A 24,001-nucleotide genomic window follows, 5' to 3' on the forward strand; every position below is an offset into this window, starting at 1 on the left:
CATATGCGGGATAGCCAGGTTTGGCTGCTAAAAGGAATTCCGGTTGGCCATTTTCTGATCCGCTTTATCCCTCATGGGGTCGCGGGGTGCTGGTGCCTATCTCCAGCGTACACTGGGCGAGAGGCGCGGTACACCCTGGACAGGTCGCTAGTCTGTCGCAGGGCAACACAGAGACACAAATCGCACCCAGTATATATATATATATATATATATATATATATATATATATATATATATTAGGGCTGGGCAACGATTAAAATTTTTAATCGCGATTAATCGCATAATTTGCCCGATTAATCATGATTAATCGCATTGTATGCGCAAACTCCAAGAATGAATTCAAAAGTAGTGTAAAGAGCACTTTTATTTTGATGTTCTGCTGCCATATGAACAAAAGTGTTGTAACATTTGTAGCACTTATCTTATTTTATACAGGATATTTTCAACCCATCTATTGAATTTAGTGCACTAGTTGATCTTTTCTTCATAAGAGAACAGCAAGCACTGCAGCCAAAATATGGCCTTTTTTGACCTGCTGTATATTAGCCAGTCCCTAAGCTTGATGTATCATGAAACTGTTGACCTTTTGGGTTTTGTGGTTTTTATTTTATTATTACAATTAAATAATAATAATAATAATAATAATAATAATAATAACAATAATGTTATGTTCAGTGTTTTTTCGCTAATCCACCTCTTATATATTTCAATCCTTATGTAATTTTGTCTGTGTTGTGTGCACCTGCCTGTTGCTTTAATCCTATACATTTCCCCATCGTGGGATAAAAAAAGGATTAGCTAATGTTATCTTATCTTAAATAACACTTTTTAATATATGTACTGGGTTCTTTCAAGGTCTTAATTACATTTTCTGTGTGGGCTCCAGTAACATATGATAAATAATATCTACTTTGAAAGTTAACATGAACTGCTGCTGAAGATGACCACTGATCTACCTTGATGTTCCCTGGAGGACTGAAACGCCTCAGTCAGAGACGTCTGTGGGTCTGTCGGGGCAATGAAAGAAGTTTCGTCTCCTCTCTCCGTTTCTGTGGCTCGACGTTTCCTTGCTCATGTTTTTTCACGTGCTTAGATACATTTGTTGTGTTTCCACTGAAATTAACCGGCTTTTTACAAAACATACAGCTTGATTTCATTTACTGTATTAAAATAAAGCCAAACGGTGCTAATCCCCAGTTCATGTTTTTCTGCTGCTGCGGTCTCTCTCAGCAGCGCGATTGTTAGTGTGTTGAGTTTGTGTTAGAGCTGAGTGGGCGGGCCAGGCTGAGCCTGCGTGCTGATTGGCTGGCGCCGCTGAGCCATGTACGAGAGGGGAGGGGGAGCGGGAGAGTGCTGCCGTAACACAGCGCGCTGCAGTCAGAGCGCGTGCATGTGAGCAACATGCGTTAATGCGCGATAAAATAAATATCGCCGTTAATAGTCAAATGAATTAACACGAAATTAACGCGTTAACTTGCCCAGCCCATATATATATATATATATATATATATATATATATATATATATATATATATATATATATATATACATACAGCGTTCATAGACCAGTGTGATGCCTTCGCAAGCGACAGAAAGCTATGGTGCATTCAGGAGGATGGGACATTTCGAACTTACAAGGAAAGAGGCATAAAACGGAATAGAACTTAACTCATACAGTAATGTATTTATCCAGAAACAGCGTGGGCTTTCTTACAATACTGAATGCTCTATAATCGTATTTCTGATATTTTTTGATTATGCACATCTGTTAGCTTTTTATTCTGAAAAATCTATAATATTACATATAATATAATATTACAGCAGCAAATTATCAAAGTTTTTCAGGGGATGCATTTTGTGTTCGTCTCTAGAATCCTCGCCGATGATATGATATCGTGTGTGTGATGAGTGCAAGTGAAATTAAACAGATAAGAGATTTTGAAAGAGTGATTTGACTGAAATAAATTCAACATGTAAATTGAATTTCAAATTCCAACCCTGTATTTTTATCATAAAAATTTGACTTTGTTCGTGAAGAAATGTTACAATCGTTTTTAGAACAGAACTGTGAATAATAATATTAAGATGAATAGACCTCACCTAGTCTGATCTGTTTTATGTAGTGCTAGTAATTCAAATTAAACTAACTTTATGCAAATGGAGATTACCTTACCATGTTAAAACATGATGAGAACATCATGTGAAAAAAATAATGTTTTAAGAATAATAATTAAAAACAAAGGTTGTTTTTGAAGAATTGATCATTCACATTTTTTGCCTTTTATTCAATTTAAAACATGCACTCTGACTCTATTCTTTAAATAATCACCTGTCTTAAAAGCTTCCAAAATACATCAGGGAGACACTATTTTTCAAAATTCTCCCCTCCGGGGCTCGATGGGTGTGATTTACCCCCCTCTCTGTTTGTGACGTCCCTCTGGTCATTCATGTTTTATCCCTGGGGGGGAAAGATCTGGAAATTTAAAACCTTTTTCCAGGCTTAAACTGTATGATTATGGATATAAACAGCAAGCAAAAATATTGTTGTTGGTGTGAAAGCTCAGAATTAGATGTGTGTGTGAGAGAGAGTGAAAAAAAACGATCAATAAAACTTATGACTTTATTGAAATGTAAAAATTTTATTAATTTATATGTATATGCCTAATACCATGTCTATCTTTGTTTAAGAGGCAAAAAAATATATCGGCATGAAAATAGGTATTTATTTACAAATTTATTTACACATTATTTACAATTTATTTACAATTTATTTACACAGACAGTAGATGGCGCAAGTTTAAAAACAATAGTCTAACCTACTGGATCTAGCTAGCTACCTGAAAGAGCAGCTGCTAGCTAACTAAGTAATCCATGAGAACGTGTGGCAGCATGAACGTCAACAAAGTATTTTGTCATATTTCGGCCCGAAAAAATCAACAGAAAAGGTCAAGAGTAGATGACAGGACAAACAGTCATGGTAATGTTACAGGACGAACTTTGGCGATAAAGATTTGCAGGCAGCGTCACAAGACAAGAAGCAGCAGCAGCCGATTTCTACACCCTCCCGCCCAGGACAGATTACATGCTGTCTCGAGCCAGACAGCAAGCAGGCCACATAACCTTGTTGTTATGTTCATTTATAAAACACTTGAAATGATCCCCTCCTCTGTTTTTTTTTTGCAAATCGCACACTGCATGTATATATATATATATATATATATATATATATATATATATATATATATATATATATATATATATATATATATACTTATGTAGAGAGTGAAGGAAGATGAGGAGAACAGCTTGTCATCTTTCAGGGACACTTACTCATCTGGCAGTGTGTGGGAGGCTGACCTGGTGCAGCGGTCTTACATAAGAGCACACATCATGTCTTTTAATTCAGCTGCTTTTCCTCTGCTCCCTTTCTTTTTGCACATTTAGGGAAGCATTCCATCAGCCCACCTACAGCAAGTACAACCCCCCTAGAATAAAGGCTTGTGATTGATTTTCCGATTACTCTCTGAACACAATGCACACCTTGACTAGCTCAAAACAGACACATCCAAAATAAAATAACTAAAGGATAAATGAAAATCAATGGACGGGAGTGTAATTGTTGCCTTTCAGGTCACTTACCAAAGACAGATTTTCATAATAACACCGGGAAGTATGAATTAATCTACCCAATGTTCTTCTTGTGGTGGTGCTGTTGATGCTTATTATTATGATATTGTAGGCAAAGAGTAACAACGTGCATAAGACTATGAAAATGTTTTTTGTGCTTGTCTAAAGATAAGGGCTTGTTTACAGTCAAAGATATGGAAATCTGATTACCCTTTTTTAAGAAACCAAAAATGATATTACGTGCAACACAGTTGAAGTATAGACTAAACAGAAACATGTAAGCTTTGCATTACTAGTTACCGAAGCACAAGGTTTATCCATTTACCTCTCTTCTGTTCTTTATGTCTCGTTTTACACAGACGGCTATCTCAGAGGACAGCGAGGCAGATGAAGAAGGACTGAAAGAGCCTTGCAGCACAACTGAGAATCACAACTTCGTCTCTGTCACCATGGAAACAGTCGAACAATCAAAGCTGGTGATGGACTGTGAAATGGAGGGTGCTGTGTCTGATTCACCTGTGCATAAAATCAATTTTACTGCTAGTGATGAACTAGCTGAGTTAAAGATAAACGTATCAGAGTCTCAGGAAGCAATAATTAGGTCACCATTAACTGATGTTTCTAAAAGCACAAGTCTGACTGACAACAGTACCTGCTCTGAAACTACCCTTTGCACACTGATTCCCTGTGAGGAGGAAGAAAACACATTACAATTAGAGCAAGGGCATGAGGAGCTCAATCGAAATGAGTCAATCCACTCATCTGTGTCTGATACCCTATCAAGTGCTGACAGTGTTTATGAGAATGAGGCCCACTGTAGGCGGCAAGATACACGAGAGCAAGATCCGGATCAGGAGCATGAATCAGAGCAGTGTGTTGAGGCTGAAATAGCACCAGAACCAGAACAGCATCGAGAGCTAGAGGAAGATAATTGTAAAGTAAACATGCTAGAGAAAGAAGTTGAACCAGAGACAATGGAGGATTTTGAAATATCAGATTACTCTCAGCATGAGGAAGCCCTTCAACCTGAGCAAAACATTGAGATTGAGCAACACTCTAAACTTGACCATGATCCTCAGCAGGAGATGTACAATGAACTTGGACCTGAAGGAGAAGAAATTGTTAATTTATATGACGTGCCCTATGAACATCTAGCTGAATATCCAGATGAAGGTCCAGAGGCTGATGAAATCCTTTTTGAACAACCTTTTCATGAAGAATCCCCATTAGAGCAGTGCATAAGAGAAGAAGCAATGTCAGATGCCTCAAATGAGTCTTATCATAACCCTGAAGATATTGATGAATGTTTGAGAGTTGAAATTGCAGCAGCTTCTTCTGATAGTGATACAGATGAAAAGTGGAGGGCAATTTTCTCCTCTTCCATAAATAAAGAAGACGATGACTCATATTTGGATAATCTTCAACAGAGTGCCCAAGAACTATTTGTTCAGAAAGTTGATGAGACAGACTATAATGATCAAGAGAGAAGCAACTTTGAAGATGTTAGTATTGAGGTACCAACGGTACCTGAAGTTTTGGAACAACCTGTGACTTCTGCTCCAAAGCCTCCACAAGAAGTTAAATACAGCCCTTTCAGCCTCCAATCTTTATCAAAAATATCTGAAGATGAAAGTGAAAATTACAGAGATGCCAATCATAACCACTCAAAACTTACAGCGAACACCAATGTGGACACAACCAAGAAGCTACCTAAGGACTTCTGTGTAATTCAGGAGACAAAGAGTGAAAATGTTAGTACAGAACATGTAGACTTCCAGCTAGCTCGCAAACAATGGCGAGAAATGGAGAAACAAATGAAAAATAAGGTTGTCTTACCTACAAGCAAGCACTCAAACCTTCAAAGCAGCCACAGCTTCATGTATACACCAGTTCGCAACATTGAAAGGACTCCCAAGAAAGCGCGGGATCTGGAGAGTTTAAACCTGGTCACTGATTATTCTCACACTCAATTCAGTCCTTGCTCAGAGGATTCTGGCCTGGATGATTCCAGTTACAGGTCCCCCTATGATGATGCCGAAACACCAATTGAAAGGGAGATTCGTATATCAATGGAGAGGGAGGAAAACTTGAAAAGAGAGAGGGGACTTGCCAGGATGGGAAAATCAACTGATTGTGCTCCATCACGAAGTATTCCTCGATCCACAAGTACTCCACTGACTCCATCATTTATTATAACCTCCTCACCCACTAAAGAACCAGTGAAGCATGAGGTCTCTGCAAACAATGTTATAATTGTAGACCCAAGAAATGAATTCACCCCAAGCCCAAAATTTGGCAAAGACAACACATCTTCCAGGTCCGGAGAATGGTGTTCTGAAGAAAACAATTCCAGTCTAATTATCCTTGAAACATCCAATCTGATCATTCGAAGTGCCTCTGAGTTCTCCCTAAATAAAGCCTGTGAAGAGCCCCAGGAAAAAATGTTCCTGAACAACCCCTTCTTCAAACTGCGTTCAAGAAGCACAATATCCTTGGTAGATGAAGAGATAAGGATGGTGAAGCAGAGGGAGGAAGAGCTTAGGAAGGAGAGGGCAAACCTTTATGGTAAAGACATGTTCAACACGGAAAGTGGCCTATCAAATCACATGGACACTTTGACATTTGATACCTCAGGTATGAATAAAATACTCAAAACTTGGCATAATTTACTACATTTTATGTTTATTCATAACTGATATGTATAAACTCATTATTAGGTATTGTACCCATGAAGTGCAAGTCCTCTCCATCATCACCAATGAAAACAACCCACAGGATGGATCGTTCTGCCCTATCCTGTGATCACAGGGTGAGCTCTGTCTTTAAGGGTTTGTTTTTAACATCTCAATAACACACATTATTCCATCCTGCATACAAGACTGGTTTTGTGCCATGTTTTAAAAGATAACCATCCATTTACTCTCCATTTTAGCTACACTAATAGTGAAGAAAATCGTTACTTTTAGCCTGGGAATAACATTATCTTTCATCTTTTCACATTCAGTTTCTGCCATCTCAGTTTGTTAGCCGTAAGGTGAGCAGCTACAGCATAATCCAAATTTAATGGCTGCTAGTGTGATCAAAGTGCTTCAAGCAGGGCCCCCAGATCCATCACAGGGCCAACATAGAAACATACAATCGTGTTCTCACCCACACGCAGGGGCAATTTTGTGTTCCAGTTATCCTAACATGGATGTTTGTTGCTTTGGGGGAAATAACACAAAGGACTAAAATGCTGATTTGGTTTTCAGTCTTACACTTTAATCATTCATCAGTGATCGGGCAAATGTTTCCTTGACCTTGTTTAGTTGTGGTTCTGGGAACATTAGGATAGCAGGTTTCTGAAGTCCGAAGGGGTCTGCATGGTTCATAGCTCACAAGTAACTCTGAAATGTAATTACCCCAACAGACAAGTTTGAAGCATGCCATTTTCCCTGTGCTGACATATCCAAAGGCCAGTATGATAGAAAGCTCTTTCCATACAACTACACACTTTGGAAGTGATATGTTTGTCCGGAACCCATTGAGAATTACAAAATATTTTCAATGAACATTGTTTTATTGCTAGTTATTTTGTGGCAAACTCCCACCAGGTTTCTCTTTCATTTTATGTGTCAGGTAGATGATTTGATTAGGTTACACTGCATGAAAAGTGAGATTTTCGTCCCCGTAAACTACCGCAGATCTCCCTCATTTTCGGCAGTTAACGACAATTTGCAACCCGCGCTTGTTGCCGTTTGTCAGTGCCACAAATTGTCGGAACCGGACTATGACGTATGTGGAGAGCGATCAGATGTACTAATGGCCCTAATTAGCATATGAATACAGCGAAACCGCGGCTGGCCAGGTCTGGCTTGAATAACCTACTCAGTATTGGCTGAAACCACTATTTTCAAACAAGTAAAATCGCTCGTGATTGGCAGCAAAACCACACGTGGCCAGGCCAGGCTTAAATATTCTTACTCGTGATTGGTTGGCATATATATATATATATATATATATATATATATATATATATATATATATATATATATATATATATATATATATATTATGCTGTATATTCATGTTATCCTACACTACTACACTATTATTAGGCTACCATCGAGGACATGAATGAATTTATACAGGAAATGAACATTTGCCAGGAAGATGTTTATGCAAAGAAAGAGCTTTATTAAAACAAAAACCTATATACAACGCGAGGATCCAAAAATTACAACTCCGTGAACTGTCCGTTTGCCTCCTCGGGGTTGTAGGTAACTGGCGGCGTTCTTTCCGAGGCAGGTCCGTTGTGCAGACGCCTGCTGTGCGTGGCTCTGTACTTCGGCGTCGCCTCTAACCGGGACTGCAGCTTCACACAGAGTTCAGAGAGATCCGGCCTACGAAATGACGGCGGTCGTACAATCCATCCAGAGACCCCGCCAACGACGCCATCTTCTTCGCAAGACATGAGGTCGACGGTGGCGGACTTCCAGAGTTCCACTTCCTCACCGCTAGCACACTCTGCCTCGATTCCAGCAGCTGTAAAAAAAAATAAAAATAAAAATTAATAAGTACTGTGCGATGGGATGCACTGCGTATGGACACAACACATCTACAGGGTTTCCCGCAGCGCTATCTTGGCGAGGCGGTCAACACATGACGTTAACACGCGTTTTTTTGTTGTTGCTTTCGCGCGTGCTTGAATGGCAGGAAAAAAACACATGGATACCCCCCGCTCCGCGAGTTGGTCAGCGCAAAACGTGTCCCCCCACCCCCCCGCAACTCAAGTCACAGTAACAAGGAAGGAGAAAACAGTAAAACAAGTCACTTACACACAATGTCGTCTTTACCAACATCGTGTAAATCTGGACTTGCAGTTATTGCTCCGAGCAAATAGGAGGTCACCGCCTCATTATGAGGCGAGATTAGTCTGTGAAAACAAAATGTACAGTTATGATCGGTATCTATCCGTATCTATTTCCTTTTACCGCAGAATGAAAGCATATTCTTTAAATCTTACCTTTGCTCCGGTTCATAGCGTCTGAGGACATGAACACACAGTAGCGGAGCGCTCAGCACGTTTTTTTTTGTTTTCTTCTTCTTTTTTCTTCTTCTTCTTCTTCTCTATCATGGCGGATCGCAAGCAACTTTAAGGTGCATTCCGCCAACTACTGTTCATGAGTGTGTAGCAACACTGTTTTACATCTATTAAATTCTATTTGTTAATTTTGTATTCTGAAGATAATAAATAAATAATAAATAAATAATGCTTTCCTTAATCTATAAATATCCTTTATATTTCCTTTATTTCCCAATAATCCTTTAAGAGCGTTGATAGGTGTTGTTTTCACTGCTCCTGTGCATATACGTAAAGCCCTACTTTGTAATCTATCTATTCTTTGTAATGTTGTTTTAGCTGCTGCTCCATAAATAAAACTGCCATAATGTATTATTGATCTCATGAGAGCCCTATATATGTTTAATAATGATTGTCTATCTGCACCCCAATTATTTCCAGCCACAACCTTCAGTAAATTTATAACTTCTAACTAAATAACACATTTTACGAAGTGATCAGTCCACAAGTGAAAAACCAGGAGACTTGTTGATGAAACTTCTGGCCATGATGCTTTTGTCATGGCAATCAACCTTCAAGATTTCTGACAATGCCATCACATCACTTCTTCTGTGCATCGAACATTTCATGTGGATACTTGGAAATGTTGTCTGTGTGTGCTAATTTCCTCACTGCCTTTGCAAGCAATATTCCAAAGACTTTATTCTCCTTGAGGAAATGGACTGGTGTCCTCCGTGACAACTTCTTACAGTATGTGGTTTGTCCAAAATGTATGACAGTATACATGCTTACTGAAACCTACGAGCTCAGACGCGATGGCACAAAGGTTTGTAAGACTTGTGGTCACATACCATTCTACAATCACCCACAGCTAAAGTCTGCATCAAGGAAGAAATGTGGCTCTGTCTTGCTAAGAAAGGCGAAACCTCCCCCTACAACACTGATTTGCGTTTGTATAGCTCACAGCATTTTCATTTACATGTTAAAGCCTCCCCTAGAATTAGGAGGAGGGGGGTCATGGGGGGGACAACTGCCACGTCAATTTCTGACAATTCATGGCAGTTTTCGGTGTTGCCTGCAAATTACCGTGAACAGCCGTTAACCTGAACTTCCACGACAATCTACAGTGCCGCATAGTGACGGAAATCACACTTTTCATGCAGTGTTACATGGAGTAAAATTGTATTTTCTGTTCAGGTGATAGTCTGCACAGTGGAGCAGTGGGTAGCGCTGTTGCCTTGCAGCAAGAAGGTTCAGGGTTCAAATCCAACCCTAGGTCTTTCTGCATGGAGTTTGCATGTTCTCTCTGCGCATGCATGGGTTCTCTCCGGGTACTCCGGCTTCCTCCCACAGTCCAAAAACATGACTGTTAGGTTAATTCTAAATTTTCCTTACGTGTGAGTGGGTGCATGAATGGTTGTTTGTCTCTGTGTTGCCCTGCGACAGACTGGCGACCTGTCCAGGGTGTACCCCGCCTCTCGCCCAGTGAACGCTGGAGATAGGCACCAGCAACCCCCGCGACCCCATGAGGGATTAAGCGGGTCAGATAATGGATAGATTTATGGATGTTCAGGTGGTGGTGGCAGCTTCTAAGTGAAAGGTTTCAGTCTTTCTTCTCATAGTTGAGCTGGGATTATTAAAAGTAAAATTGAATGGCTTTTTGCCAAAAGTCCCAGTCAATTTTCCAACTGTTTCAATTAAAGATGTTTTAGTTTATTTTGTGAAGGTCAAGACTATGTGCACTAGCATGGTAGTGTTAAGGAATCTAGCAATGTGTTTATCCTTGGCCTTGTGTAAAGTCCCTGTCTATCCCTTTCCCTTTCATTGACATGTCCCATAAAGAATGGGTAACACTTTATTTGAAGGGGTGTACATAAGACTGACATTACACTGTCATAAACATGACATAACACCTGTTATGAACATAAATGACTCTATATGAATGTTTAGGACTGTTGTCATTAATTGTCATTGGGTAAATTATGACACTATTAAAGCAAAGTTGACATTGTTTAAAATGTCTTTGTTATGACAAACCCTTAATTTAACAAAACCCTAAACTTAACCTTGTCTCTGTTATTGTCAAGTTGTCATAACAAAGACATTTTAAACCATGTCAACTTTTAATAAAGAGTCATTTATGTTCATAACAGGTGGTATGTTATGTTCATGACAGTGTAATGTCAGTCTTATGTACACCCCTTAAAATAAAGTGTAACCAAATAATACTTTAGCCGACGGGGTGACGTGGCACAGATGTTAGGGAGTTCGTCTTGCAAATGGCGGGTTGCAAGTTTGATCCCCCGCACTGACTGTCTCTGTCATTGAGTCCTTGGGCAAGACACTTCACCCGCATTGCCTGCTGGCGGTGGTCAGAGGGCCCGGTGGCGCCGGTGCATAGCAGCCTCGCCTCTGTCAGTCTGCCCCAGGGCAGCTGTAGCTACTAACATAGTTCACCACCGTCAGGGTATGAATGTGTGTGTGAATGGGTGAATGACTGAACTGTAGTGTGATGCGCTTTGGAGGTCGTCAAGACTAGTTAAAGGGCTATACAAGTACAAGCCATTTACCATTTAGCCGTGTGATATTGGTGGTAAACAAGTTATTAAGTTCAGCTTTGATTTTGCCTGTAGATATTGGGCAGGTCTGTATTAATAAACTTTATAGAAGCTGCATCATCAACATTTTGTGGTTGACTTTGAAAGACCGTCGCCAAGGTATAGGTTAATATCTGTATTGCATAACTTGAACAAGAAAGCTCCTTTGCAACAAATTCCCCCAACTTGTTGTATGGTTCAGAGCTGTCCTGAGACTTGTTTAGTTAAAGTAGATTCTACGCATGTAGGTTAGGTAGACGTACATACATCAATGTGTGATCATAACTTTGTGCCACATTAATAGCTAATATATGTACAAACCTAATAGATACCAACAAAATAATGTATTATGTATTAATGATATCCATGACCATCTGCCCATGTTTGTTGTCAATGAGAGTTGTTACAGGAAAGCTGCTAAGGACAACACACAAAGGTAAAAAGGAATGAAAACAGAGGAGTCGATGATGCATTTAGAGAGGAACTATTCAATCAAGATTGGGACTTAGTACTGCAGGAGAAAAATAATAATAATAATAATAATAATAATAATAATAATAATAATAATTGGTGTGTAGAGCGCCATTTTCTCTCCAATTTCCTAACATTGTGTTTCAAGGAACGCAGCTCTGAATTAAACCAGGGAGCCAGCTTCCTGTGAATTATCAGCTTCTTTTTCAAGGGAGCTACATTGTCTAATTCAGAACGCAATGACGAAGTCATACCGTTAACAAAGACATCTATTTGTGAATGGGAAGAAACAGCATTGCTGCCATCTACAGGGCATTTCTGCAATACTGAGGATATTAAAAGGGGGACAGACTCTTTAAAGTTTGATGCAGCATTGTCCGATAAAGATCTACTATAATGGAACCCTCTTTTGGGGGTGGAGAACTCAGTTAGATTAAACTCAAAGGTTATTAAAGAATGGTCAGATAGGACAGGGATGTGAGGAAATACTGTTAATTATTCACAATCAATGCCATATGTCAGCACAAGGTCTAAAGTATGGAGCCAAGAGTGTGTCGGTTTATGCACATTTTGAGAAAAAACAATTGAATCTAGGATAGTTTTAAAGGCTACACTAAGGTTATCACATTCTGTGTCAACATGAATGTTAAAATCACCCACTATAATAACCTTGTCAGTGTTTATCAACAAATCAGATAAGAAGTCTGACAGCTGATCCAAAAACTGAGTGTAAGGGCCAGGTGGACGATACAAAACAACAAACAGAAGAGGTTTTATTGCTTTGCAGTTTGGATGAGGGAAACTGAGGGTTAACTGTTCAAAAGAGCTGTAGTTATTAATTGGCCTGGGACTAATTAATAAATCAGACTGAAAGATGGTTGCCACTCCTCCTCCTCTTCCCACAGATCTGGGAATGTAGAAATTGGAATAATTGGAGGGAGTTGACTCATTTATACTAACGTAGTCCTCTTGTAGCCAGGTTTCTGTGATACAAAATAAATCAATTTGTTTATCAGAAATCAATTCATTAACTAACAAAGTCTTTGAAGAGAGAGACCTTACATTTAATAGACCACATTTAATTGTTTTATGTTTTGGTTCAAAGTGATCCGTATGGATTTGTATTAGATTTTTATGATTTGTTCCTTTTAGATCAGTTTTTGATCTGTTAGGTTTTGGCCGTGGTAAAGACACTGTCTCAATAGGGTAATGGGTGGGTAACAGTACAGAAGCTGCAGAGAGGTGTGTTAAACTACGGCTCTGCTTCCTGGTCTGGGCCCTGGATTGTCAGCATTTAGGAGAACTAATAAATCCGGCCAGATTCCTAGAAAATAGAGCTGCACCATCCAAAGTAGGATGGATGCCGCTCTCCTGATCAGACCAGGTCTTCACCAGAAAGTTTGCCAGTTAACAATGTAGCCCACGTCGTTTTCAGGGCACCACCTAGACAACCAGCGGTTGAATGATGACATGTGTCTAAACATGTCATTACTGGTCAGATCAGGCAGGGGACCAGAGAAAATTACAGAGTCCGACATTGCTTTAGCAAACTCACACACCGAAGCAACACCAACTTTAGTGACCTCCGATCGGCGTGACCGGGTGTCATTACCGCCAGTGTGTATAACAATCTTACTGTATTTACGCTTATCCTTAGCCAGTAGTTTTAGGTAGGATTCTATGTCGCCCGTTCTGGCCCTTGGCAGACATTAAACTATGGCCCCTGGTGTCTGTTTCTTAATATGGAGCTGCCAATAATTAAGGTCGGCTCCTCAGCGGGTGTGGCTGAGAGGGGAAAACTAATTAGAAACGCAGACGGGTTGGTGGTGACCTGGGGGCTGGAATCTAGAGCTATGCTTCTTACGAACCGTCACCCGGCCCGCCTGATTACCCGGCTGGTCGGGTGCCGCTGCTGTTGGTTCGCTACGTGAAGTTACTCTATGTGGCTCCGCGCTAGCAAAGGGGCGGCTATCAGCTGTTTTTTCCATAGCACGGAGTCGGGTCTCCAATTCTGACACCCTCGGCTCCAAAGCTACAAACACGCTACATTTATTACATGTACCATTATCACTAAAGGAGGCAGAGGAATAGCTAAACATCTGACACAGACCAGCAGATAGGAGACTTAGTCAGAGACGGAGAAGCCATTATGAGGCTAAGGCTTGGCTAAAGCTAGGCTAAAGCTAGGCTAGCGCCCTCTTACCTCTCCAAAAAGCAAACCGTGTGAAACACGAGGAGTTCCCAAACATAATGTGCAGCTACAGAGAATGTTTTAAAAATGCTTATGTTTTGGAAACAGATGTGACAGCAAAGAGGTTTAAAGATAAAAGCTAGAGAGCCTGGAGCAACACACTGCAGCAACACATTGCAGTTCACACAGCGACAACAGGAAGTGACACAATACGCCTTACCGCAAACAGGAAGTCCGCAATCTTGACCTGGAGCTGTTTTTGATCTATCACAAGCTTGAGTTCGACTGTGCTGGTTATCTCTGTCTCTTTGCCTTTATTATCAGACATCAAAGAAGAGGCAGGAGGAGTCAGGAGTTCACAACATGGGGGTTAAGAAAGAAAAGAAAAGACAAGGGGGGTTTACAACATGGGGTTTGCACACAAACAGGTGTAGGGTTAACATATACAGCAATACATTCCTTGTCTGGGAGAAACATCTGTTTCTTCCTGTGTGAATTTAAAATAGTAGAACAATAAAAAGGAAAATGATTACATTCACATTGCTTTAACATATTCCTCTATTTAATCATTTTATTTACAATTGGAGCTTAATGTCTAACTCTTGGACTGAAAAAAAAATCCTGAAAACCGTTGAATAACTTCCAGAACAAGATAAACTTTAAATATGCATGTATCAAAAGTGTTCAAATTAAGTTTAAATATGAAATATTGTGCATTTTTTACACCGATTATGGTATTCCGATTATGGTATTGAGTGCTGCCTTCGTTTACGATCGGCCATTTCCGACGTGTGACGTCAGTTCAAGAACACAGAGAATGCGCGAAGCGAACTTGCATAGAAACACACAGGCGTTTACGTTGTACAACCCGTACGGCGAACAAGGATATATATGCATGTTTTCCAGTATCTTCTTTCACACACCAAATCTGCTGATCCACGTCTACTTTGAGCAAACGCTTTTTAAAAAAAACGGTGAACTAAGTCCACAATAAAATGCCTTCTAGGTGCGTAGTTGGTGGTTGTAGTGTCGCTTATAGACCAGTTCACTGCTATTGTTTTCATCCGGGTTTTTCGCGCATGCGCGCCGGACTGGAAGGCGAACACATAGCGGGCACAAAAAGAGGAAACGACGAGTTCTCGACGTATTTTTCTTCTTTAGATAACGTATCACAAGATCGTTATAAGAGTAAGTTGATGGTTGACCCGCGACCCCATGAGGGATTAAGCGGGTCAGAAAATGGATGGATGGACGTTCAGACATGTTTGTGTAACATCAGAGAGCCGAGTCAGACACACAGCGCTTCAGCAGAGAGGAAGACCCGCCCGGAAGGTTAAAACAAACATTGTTCACTAAGGATTATTTCGGTGTTTTTGTCCTATTAATCCTTTTCACAGACTCATGCCAGAGGGTTTGCATACATTGTACATGTACGTATATTAAAAAAAAATCGCCGAACTAAGTCCACAGTAGAATTCCTTCTAGGTGCGTAGTTGATGGCTGTAGTGTCGCTTATAGGCCTAGTGCAGACCGCGGTGAAGTTGGCTTGACATTGAACATTCCAGCTCCGCGGAGTCAGGGGGATCTAGCTCACGGTTGATCCGGTTGAAGGACTCCGATTTCGGCCAGCGTCTCTCAGCTGCTCCCTTCTCCCATACGCGGTGGGACCGTCAACAAATCTGATTTGATTTTTGTTTCTCAAGAGTTCTCCGCTGACTCCGCAGAGCTTGAATGTCCAATGTCAAGCCAACTTCACTGCGGTCTAGTGCAGGCTAGAAAGTAGCGCTACATACTTGGCCGAAGGATCAAAAGGTCCGAAAGAAATGGGATAAATTTGTAAAATAACCGCGAAAGGACTGGATTGCCGGCAGTGACAACAGTGTTTTATGCAATTCACACTTCACGAGCGAGGATTTTGAGGGGTACTTACAATGGAGCATGGGCTCTATGTGTTGGGCAGCATTAGATATAGTCTCCTCAGGTTCACCTTGTTCAAACTCCGTTTCTTCGGATATATATTCGGTATTGGAGTTGCCGATGCTTGAGGTGGAGTTTGTAGATGTATCAGACATTTTTTTAAACATTTTTTGTACGTACAGTAAGAGTTATTAATTAAATGTAATAAATCGGTAGCGAAAGTCATGGTGTTAGCAGCCGGATGCACGGTACTAGTTCTGTTTGTGACGTCACATTCCGAAACAACCCGATTGAGGAATGTTCTGGCTCTTTCGCTTATACAGCAAGTTTATCGTAATTACTTTCAAACGGCGCACATAATTCACATATAATAAACATTTCTTTACTCTGGTGACTATTTGAATGCATCTGCGTAAAAATACATTCAGTCCAAGAGTTAGACTTTAACTTCACCTACTTTGAGCACTCCTTTCTTGCATTTTGCATTTTTAATTAGACTGTCATTTTGTTAAGCATTTACCACCGGAAAACTTAAAATACGGGTTGTATTTCTTCAAGAGGGATTTGTGAAAGGATTTGATATTGAAACATTATATTTCCCGTGGTTTTAATGTCCTTTATTGATGTCTATCGCCATGTTCACCAGGGTTTTTATTCTGTAGTCCAGTGTCTCAATCATCAGCATAGATTTACCAACTCCAAACCACGGGAAAAGTGAAAGTCCTATTTTATTCGCTGTGCTCCAGTGCTTATGTTCAGAGGGAACGCTGGAGCCCCATATGGGATCATGGTGGTCCTTCACAGCCTGAGCTGAGATGATGATAGTGTGGTCAGAAACAAACACAGGTGCACATGTACCTGACCAGCTGAGAGGCAGTGATGGGTAAATGTTGTTTTCACCACACAGGAACCATCCTCCTTCTGTAGGTATAGATACCCACGCTATGTAATCCCGGGTTAATGTGGAGTTTGGAAACAGATCAGTGAGGTTAGCCTGGCACCCTTGTACCTGGCCCAGTTTCTTGCAGCCAGGTTTGATGGGTGACTGTATGCAAACAGGATGTTTATCACCGCGATCCATCTGGGCCTTCAGGCTTCCTACGTAGTTTCTGACTTTCTTGGTGAAATGGAGATCTGGGTGGTGTTGTTGCAGGTGTAAAATAACTTCACATCACAGTATGATCCATTCAATGAGCATATGCACGGCGTGCGATTTTTTTATGTAGCCAGGTGCAAACACAGGTACGAGGGCAGTCCTCAGGAAACATGTTCCGTCTCCTGCCGGCATGCTCTTAGCATACAGGGTGGGTTGTCTGGTGGATTTGGGCATCACTGAGCATACATAGCAGTTACTCATGTTCTTCTCTTCAGCCAACATCGTCACATACATCTGCCACAAGTTCTCTGGGTGATGGTCTGGGATATTACCCAGCCAAATCTTCATGTCAGTGGAGTGGATGAACCTCTTTCCTCTCTCACTCAGCAGGTCTGGACTGAAACAGATAATGCACGCACAGCCACAACGCAAAGGGAGCCCCACCTACATGGGAACCCCATTTTTGCTAGGTTAGCAGAGATGTTAATTTTACCCAGGACTCTAAAGAACAGGGATCAGTTGATTTCTTCACCGACGTTGAGACGAGTGGCCCTAAAAAACCAAACCCCTTTGTAGTCGGACGTCCCCATTGTTCCAACCTTTTAGGTATTTAACACTCTCTGTAACTTACAGTGGCTGAGGTGAATCCAGGAAGGTCTTTCAGCAATCTTCACAGCTGTTGGCGTGGTCAGGAGCACTTTGTATGGTCCTTCCCACCTTGGGCTTGGGCAGTTCTTCCTTCTGATGACTTTGACGAACACCCAGTCTCCTGGTCTCACTGCTTGTGGATCCTGTGGAGACAAAGGTTCTCCTAGCAGTAATATTGCAATGGACAGTTCTTTAGACTGCAACATTTCTCTCATGTAGTCGGCTAGAGTTTTATCTTCCTGTATCTTTTTACCTTCTTCTGAGATAACATGGCCTGTAACTGTACTTGTTTCTGCACCCACTGGGCATGGTCTAATTATTCCTGCATCCTATATCTATTTTTATTTTTATTTTATTTTTATTTAGGCTGAAAGCCCCCTCGGTCGCTAGGACCGCCCCTGCCTCCTCGGAAACCTCCTTGACGCCGTTGAAGGGTCCAGTGGCTTGGAAAGGAAATATTTCTTCTAAATCACACATAGGAGCTGGCCAGAAAATGTGTGTCCCCGCTCCAGACCGACCAACTCCCTTTTTTGTGTGTTTCTCTTTTTGACGCACATATTCCATAACTGTGGTTACATTAGATGTTGCCAGTGTAACTAAATGTTTTTTAACCAACGCGGAGATATATGGCTGGAAACCTCCCATCAACATTTTTTTTAGCTGTTGCTGATATTGTGTTTCATCTCTGTCAGCGGGAGGGATGCTGCTGTGAAACTTATATTCTTTTTCAAAACGTATTTTGAATTCGTCTACGTCTTCCCCTATTTTTTGTTTTATGGACCCCAAATGTCCATAATCTGCCCTTTTGCGGAAACTGTACGTGCTGCTTTTGCTAGAGCTGTCCATTTCTGCCTTTGTTCAATACCCATTTGCGTTGATGTTCAAATATTCCGCCTTGTGGGGTTCTGCCTGTATAATTCGCCCTTACTTTTTCCCAATGTTTTCCCACTGATGACTGTAAGGCTTGTCCGAACTCATGTCCATTTAAGCCATATGAGTTATAAATTCCCTCCATGTCTTGGATCCATAATTCTGGATCTTCCTGCGGAGAAATTACACCTTCCACAACTTTCCTAGCTTCATCTAACGACCATAGACGAAAAACTGGGATTGTTTGAGGCTGCTGAACTCCTACATTAGGATTTGCAACCTGCACCATAGGACACAATCCTTTGGACTGGTCTGTTGAGAACAAATTATTTGATTTGCTCAGTCCATCCAGATCTGGGTACAGATTTGAAACATCCTTGGGGGGGGGGGTAAGGGATAACATTGTGGTGGTCTGTTTTCTTCAGTTTCTACCATGATTTGCGTTACTGAAGTAATGTTCTGGCGGGTTATTTTTTGTTTAGAGCCTAAAAGTGTAGGAGACCTTTGTGGGGCGCCTCTCTATCCGTCACCCCACTCCCTCCTGCTGGTCGGGGCTGTCTCTGCCTACGGCCGCGCGGTTGCGTTTCATTATCTTCAGGGGGCACGAACATTACAGTTGTGTGACGGTCTGCTTTATTTTTTGCTCGTGCAACCTGCCTTTTTGTGCTTGGTTTAACCAACAGCGCGCAATTTCAAGCTCTTTTATTTCTTTCTGTTTTTTACTTCTTGTTTTTGCACTAGCGCTTGTTTCTAGCCGACACACAACATTTTCCCATTTATTCACTTTCAACACACCATCTACATTATACTTTTTCTTCCACTTCCCCAAGTATTTTAAATTACTTGGATCAATCTGATTCATAAACTTTTCATCCCCTTTGGGATTTCGCTTTCTACTTTGTCCTGAACTGGATTTCCTTTTTTTATTTACCTTTGAGGACTTTAACCTGGATTTCCTTTTTTTATCTACCTTTCAGGACTTTATCCTGGATTTCCTTTTTTATCTACCTTTCAGGACTTTAACCTGACCTAAACGACTGACTTTAATGGTCGTTTAAAACTTACTTCATTTGTTTGGCTTTCTCCCCGTTTCGAATCCTGTCAATCTCTCGTTGGCGAAAGGAGTTAACCTATGACGCTGGCCCAGCGAGGAAATTTCCTCCCGGGACTTTCAAAAGGTCCTTGCCACAGACCTGCAGTGGTTTTCAGCGCGTTGCTCCTCTCGTCAGCGAGTCGATATGTTGGGATCCGGGTCACGGCACCAGCTGATAGAGTTAAGTTTAATAACCCTTTTATCCTGGAAAGAAAACCAACACAAGTTTAGACTCTTCCATCAGAAACAGGGTAGAGAACCAGGAGCATGAGGCTTGTTTTATCACAAGCTTGAGTTCGACTGTGCTGGTTATCTCTGTCTCTTTGCCTTTATTATCAGACATCAAAGAAGAGGCAGGAGGAGGCAGGAGTTCACAACATGGGGGTTAAGAAAGAAAAGAAAAGACAAGGGGGGTTTACAACATGGGGTTTGCACACAAAGAGGTGTAGGGTTAACGTATACAGCAATACATTCCTTGTCTGGGAGAAACATCTGTTTCTTCCTGTGTGAAGTTAAAACAGTAAAATATTCCTTAATAAAAAGGAAAATGATTACATTCACATTTCTTTAACAATCACACTAATCCATTATTCACTCATTCTTGCTTGCTAAAATGATCAGATCTGGTAAAATTTCAAACCTCACATTTAAATTCTAAAGCTAGAAATAATTGTTTTGTACGCTGACTGATAAACGTTTGAGGAAGGGGGAGAGTATAATTAAAGGGAAAATCTACTTCTAAAAAATCTTATTATATAATGAATTTGAATAGATAATATGTGCTCGAACAAACATGAAAGGAATGCTTAAATCTTTTTTTAAATTAGTGCTGAATGTCCGCTAGCATCAGTCGCTTTTAGGTTTCCGGATAACGTATTGCTTCTGCCCTAGTAAACATAAATACGGTGTTCTAACCAAATGCTGGTCTTTGTCTCACTCTGCCATCGTCCAATAGTACTACGAGCGTACAGCAATAATAGAGAGCATTAATGTTGATTCAATGGCGTTTTGTATAATTTAAGGTTAACTCAAGATAATGTAAACAATAGCCACAGGAATTGCCCCAAAACGTCATCTCCAGTCAGTCGTTCGATACAATTCAATTTTATTTATATAGCGCCAATTCATGAAACATGTCATCTCAAGGCCTTTTACAAAGTCAAATTCAATCAGATTATACAGATTGGGTCAGATTATACAGACTGGTCAAAAATGTCCTATATAAGGGAACCAGTTGATTGCATCAAAGTCCCGACAAGCAGCATTCACTCCTGGGGAAGCGTAGAGCCACAGGGAGAATCGTCTGCATTCTCCACGGCTTTGCTGCAATCCCTCATACTGAGCAAGCATGGAGCGACAGTGGGAAGAAAAACTCCCCATTAACGGGAAGGAAAACCTCCGGCAGAACCAGGCTCAGTATGAACGGTCATCTGCCTCGACCCACTGGGGTTACAGAAGACAGAGCAGAGACACAAGAAGAGAGACAAAAAAGCACAGAAGCACACATTGATCTAGTAATCTGTTCGACATTAGATGGTAATAGCGGGTGATCTGTCTTCTCTGGATGATGTCACAGTTAACAGAACGTCAGACCAGGTGTACCTACTATGAAGAAAAAAGAGAGAGAACAAAAAGTTAAAAGCTGTAATGACGACAAGCAATGCAAAACTGAAGAACAGTAGAACTCAATAGAGTGAGAAAATTAGATCCTGATGTCCTCCAGTAGCCTAAGCCTATAGCAGCATAACTATAGAGGTAGCTCAGAGTAACATGAGCCACTCTGACTAGAAGCTTTGTCAAAAAGGAAAGTTTTAAGATTAGTGTTAAAAGTAGACGGGGTGTCTGCCTCACGGACCAAAACTGGGAGTTGGTTCCACAGGAAAGGAGCCTGATAGCTAAAGGATCTGCCTCCCATTCTACTTTTAGAGACTCTAGGAACCACCAGCAGACCTGCAGTCTGAGAGCGAAGTGCTCTGTTAGGAACATACGGGGTAATCAGAGCTCTGATATATGATGGAGCTTGATTATTAAGGGCTTTATACGTTAGAAGAAGAATTTTAAATTCTATTCTTGATTTAACAGGAAGTCTATGAAGGGAAGCTGAAACTGGAGAAATATGATCCCTCTGGTTGATTTTCATCAGAACTCTTGCTGCAGCATTTTGGATCAGCTGAAGGCTTTGAACTGCATTTTGTGGACTTCCTGTAAGGATCAGAGGAAGCGGACCCAGAATTCAGCCAGACCAGCAGAGGTTCAGATCAGGTTCTTTATTAACAAAAATCAAAGATTGAGGCAAAAACCAAAAAGACCTCACAACCAAAAGACAGCACAAAAATAAACAGACTAACGGGGCAGCTAGGACAGGAACAGACAGGAACTGGATGGCACAGATTTCTGGAGACAAGGTGGTTCAAAATCCAAAAGCAAAACATAACAACTTGCAAGAGTAGAACTCACCTACACTCAACATGACGACCTGGCACTGATGTCTGGTCTCAACTGTTTGTATGGAGGTGGAAGCAGGTGAAACCGGTCAGAGATGATTGCAACATGGGTGGAGTAAGGCAGGTGTGCAGAGTGGGTAATTAGACCAGACATCAGTGCTGAGGCTCAAAACAAGAACAGACAAATCTAAAAAGCTGACAAGACAAGAGGACAGAAACAAACTACACACACAACTTACAAAGAAACAAAACCACTCTAAAGAAAAAACCTAAAACAGAAAATAAAGCTTAGACTAAAACAGATGACAAAACCAGATAACCTAACAGTAAATAAAAACCCAGACAAGACAAAAACTCAAAGCAAGCAGAGAACCTAAAGCAGGAGAGTAAAATGAGTCAAAAATAATACCCGAACAGAAACCAGAATATTACAGAGCCCCCCCCCCCAGGGCGGATTCTAGACGCCCTCCAACGTCTACGGGAGTCCAAAGAAAACAAGAACCTAAGTCAAATCGGGTGGGTGGAGGGGACTAAAGGCTGGAGGGCTAGAGTCTGAAGAAGAAAATAATATCTAACACAAGTCCAAAAACACAAAACAACCCTCTAAGGGCGAATCGAAACTAAAACTGAGTCCTAAAGTGGCCGGATGTCTGGCGGACATCCCGGACGACGGCCCCGGCGGGTCAGGATGTCCGGCGCTCGCCCCGGACGACGGCCCCGCCGGGTCAGGATGTCCGGCGGTCGCCCCGGACGACGGCCCCGGCGGGTCAGGATGTCCGGCGGTCGCCCCGGACGACGGCCCCGGCGGGTCAGGATGTCCGGCGGTCGCCCCGGACGACGGCCCCGGCAGAGTAAAACGACAGGTGGCAGAGCAGGACTCTCAGAACCCGACTCCTGGAAAGAGAGAAAGCAAAGGATGGTGCCAGACTAAAGGCAGTGAACGGCGCCAGACTAAATGCTAGGAAAGGCTCCAGACTACTGGCTAAGGGAGGCGCAGAGCCACAGGCTAGAAGAGGCTCCGGGCTAAGAGCTAAAGAGAACTCTGGGCTAAGGTCTGGAGACAGCGCCGGACTACGGGGTAAGGAGGGAGCCTGACTACAGGCTTCTGGAAAGGGAGCCTGACCACAGGCTTCTGGAAAGGGAGCCTGACTACAGGCATCTGGAAAGGGAGCCTGGCTACAGGCTTCTGGAAAGGGAGCCTGGCTACAGGCGACTGGAAAGGGAGCCTGGCTACAGGCTTCTGGAAAGGGAGCCTGGCTACAGGCGACTGGAAAGGGAGCCTGGCTACAGGCTTCTGGAAAGGGAGCCTGGCTACAGGCTTCTGGAAAGGGAGCCTGACTACAGGCTTCTGGAAAGGGTGCCTGACTACAGGCTACTGGAAAAGGAGCCTGACTACAGGCTACTGGAAAAGGAGCCTGACTACAGGCAGCTGAAGATGAGGCCTGGCTACAGGCGGCTGAAGATGAGGCCTGGCTACAGGCGGCTGAAGATGACAGTGCTTTGAAGCTGCGGGGAGCAGGCACTGGAGGCTCTGCTTTGAAGCTGCGGGGAGCAGGCACTGGAGGCTCTGCTTTGAAGCTGCGGGGAGTCGGCACTGGAGGCTCTGCTTTGAAGCTGCGGGGAGCCGGCACTGGAGGCTCTGCTTTGAAGCTGCGGGGAGCCGGCACTGGAGGCTCTGCTTTGAAGCTGCGGGGAGCCGGCACTGGAGGCTCTGCTTTGAAGCTGCGGGGAGCCGGCACTGGAGGCTGAGTCTTTAAACTGCGGGGAGCAGGCACTGGAGGCTCTGCTTTGGAGCTGTGGGGAGCCGACACTGGAGTTGAGATTGAGGGCTGGTCCTCCCGGACCCCCTCTCGGGGCTTGAGCGGAGGCGGGTCCTCCCGGACCCCCTCTCGGGGCTTGAGCGGAGGCGGGTCCTCCCGGACCCCCTCTCGGGGCTTGAGCGGAGCCGAGGCGTCAGCCGGACCTTCAGGAACAGACTCGGGAGC

At 42.3% G+C, this 24,001-nt stretch overlaps 1 protein-coding gene across 1 annotated transcript in view; it reads left to right on the forward strand.

Annotated features, from left to right (window-relative positions):
* palmdb (palmdelphin b) overlaps positions 1-24,001 on the forward strand; it is a 40,693-nt gene that overhangs the window by 8,433 nt on the left and 8,259 nt on the right. The window contains exons 2-3 of the mRNA XM_021310831.2: positions 3,987-6,261; positions 6,345-6,436. Of these exons, the coding sequence (XP_021166506.2) occupies positions 4,077-6,261; positions 6,345-6,436 (2,277 nt within the window). The 5' untranslated portion in view covers positions 3,987-4,076. The remainder of the gene's footprint in view (positions 1-3,986; positions 6,262-6,344; positions 6,437-24,001) is intronic.

This window comes from Fundulus heteroclitus, chromosome 21 (genome assembly GCF_011125445.2).
Source record: "Fundulus heteroclitus isolate FHET01 chromosome 21, MU-UCD_Fhet_4.1, whole genome shotgun sequence".
Lineage (NCBI taxonomy): Eukaryota > Metazoa > Chordata > Actinopteri > Cyprinodontiformes > Fundulidae > Fundulus > Fundulus heteroclitus.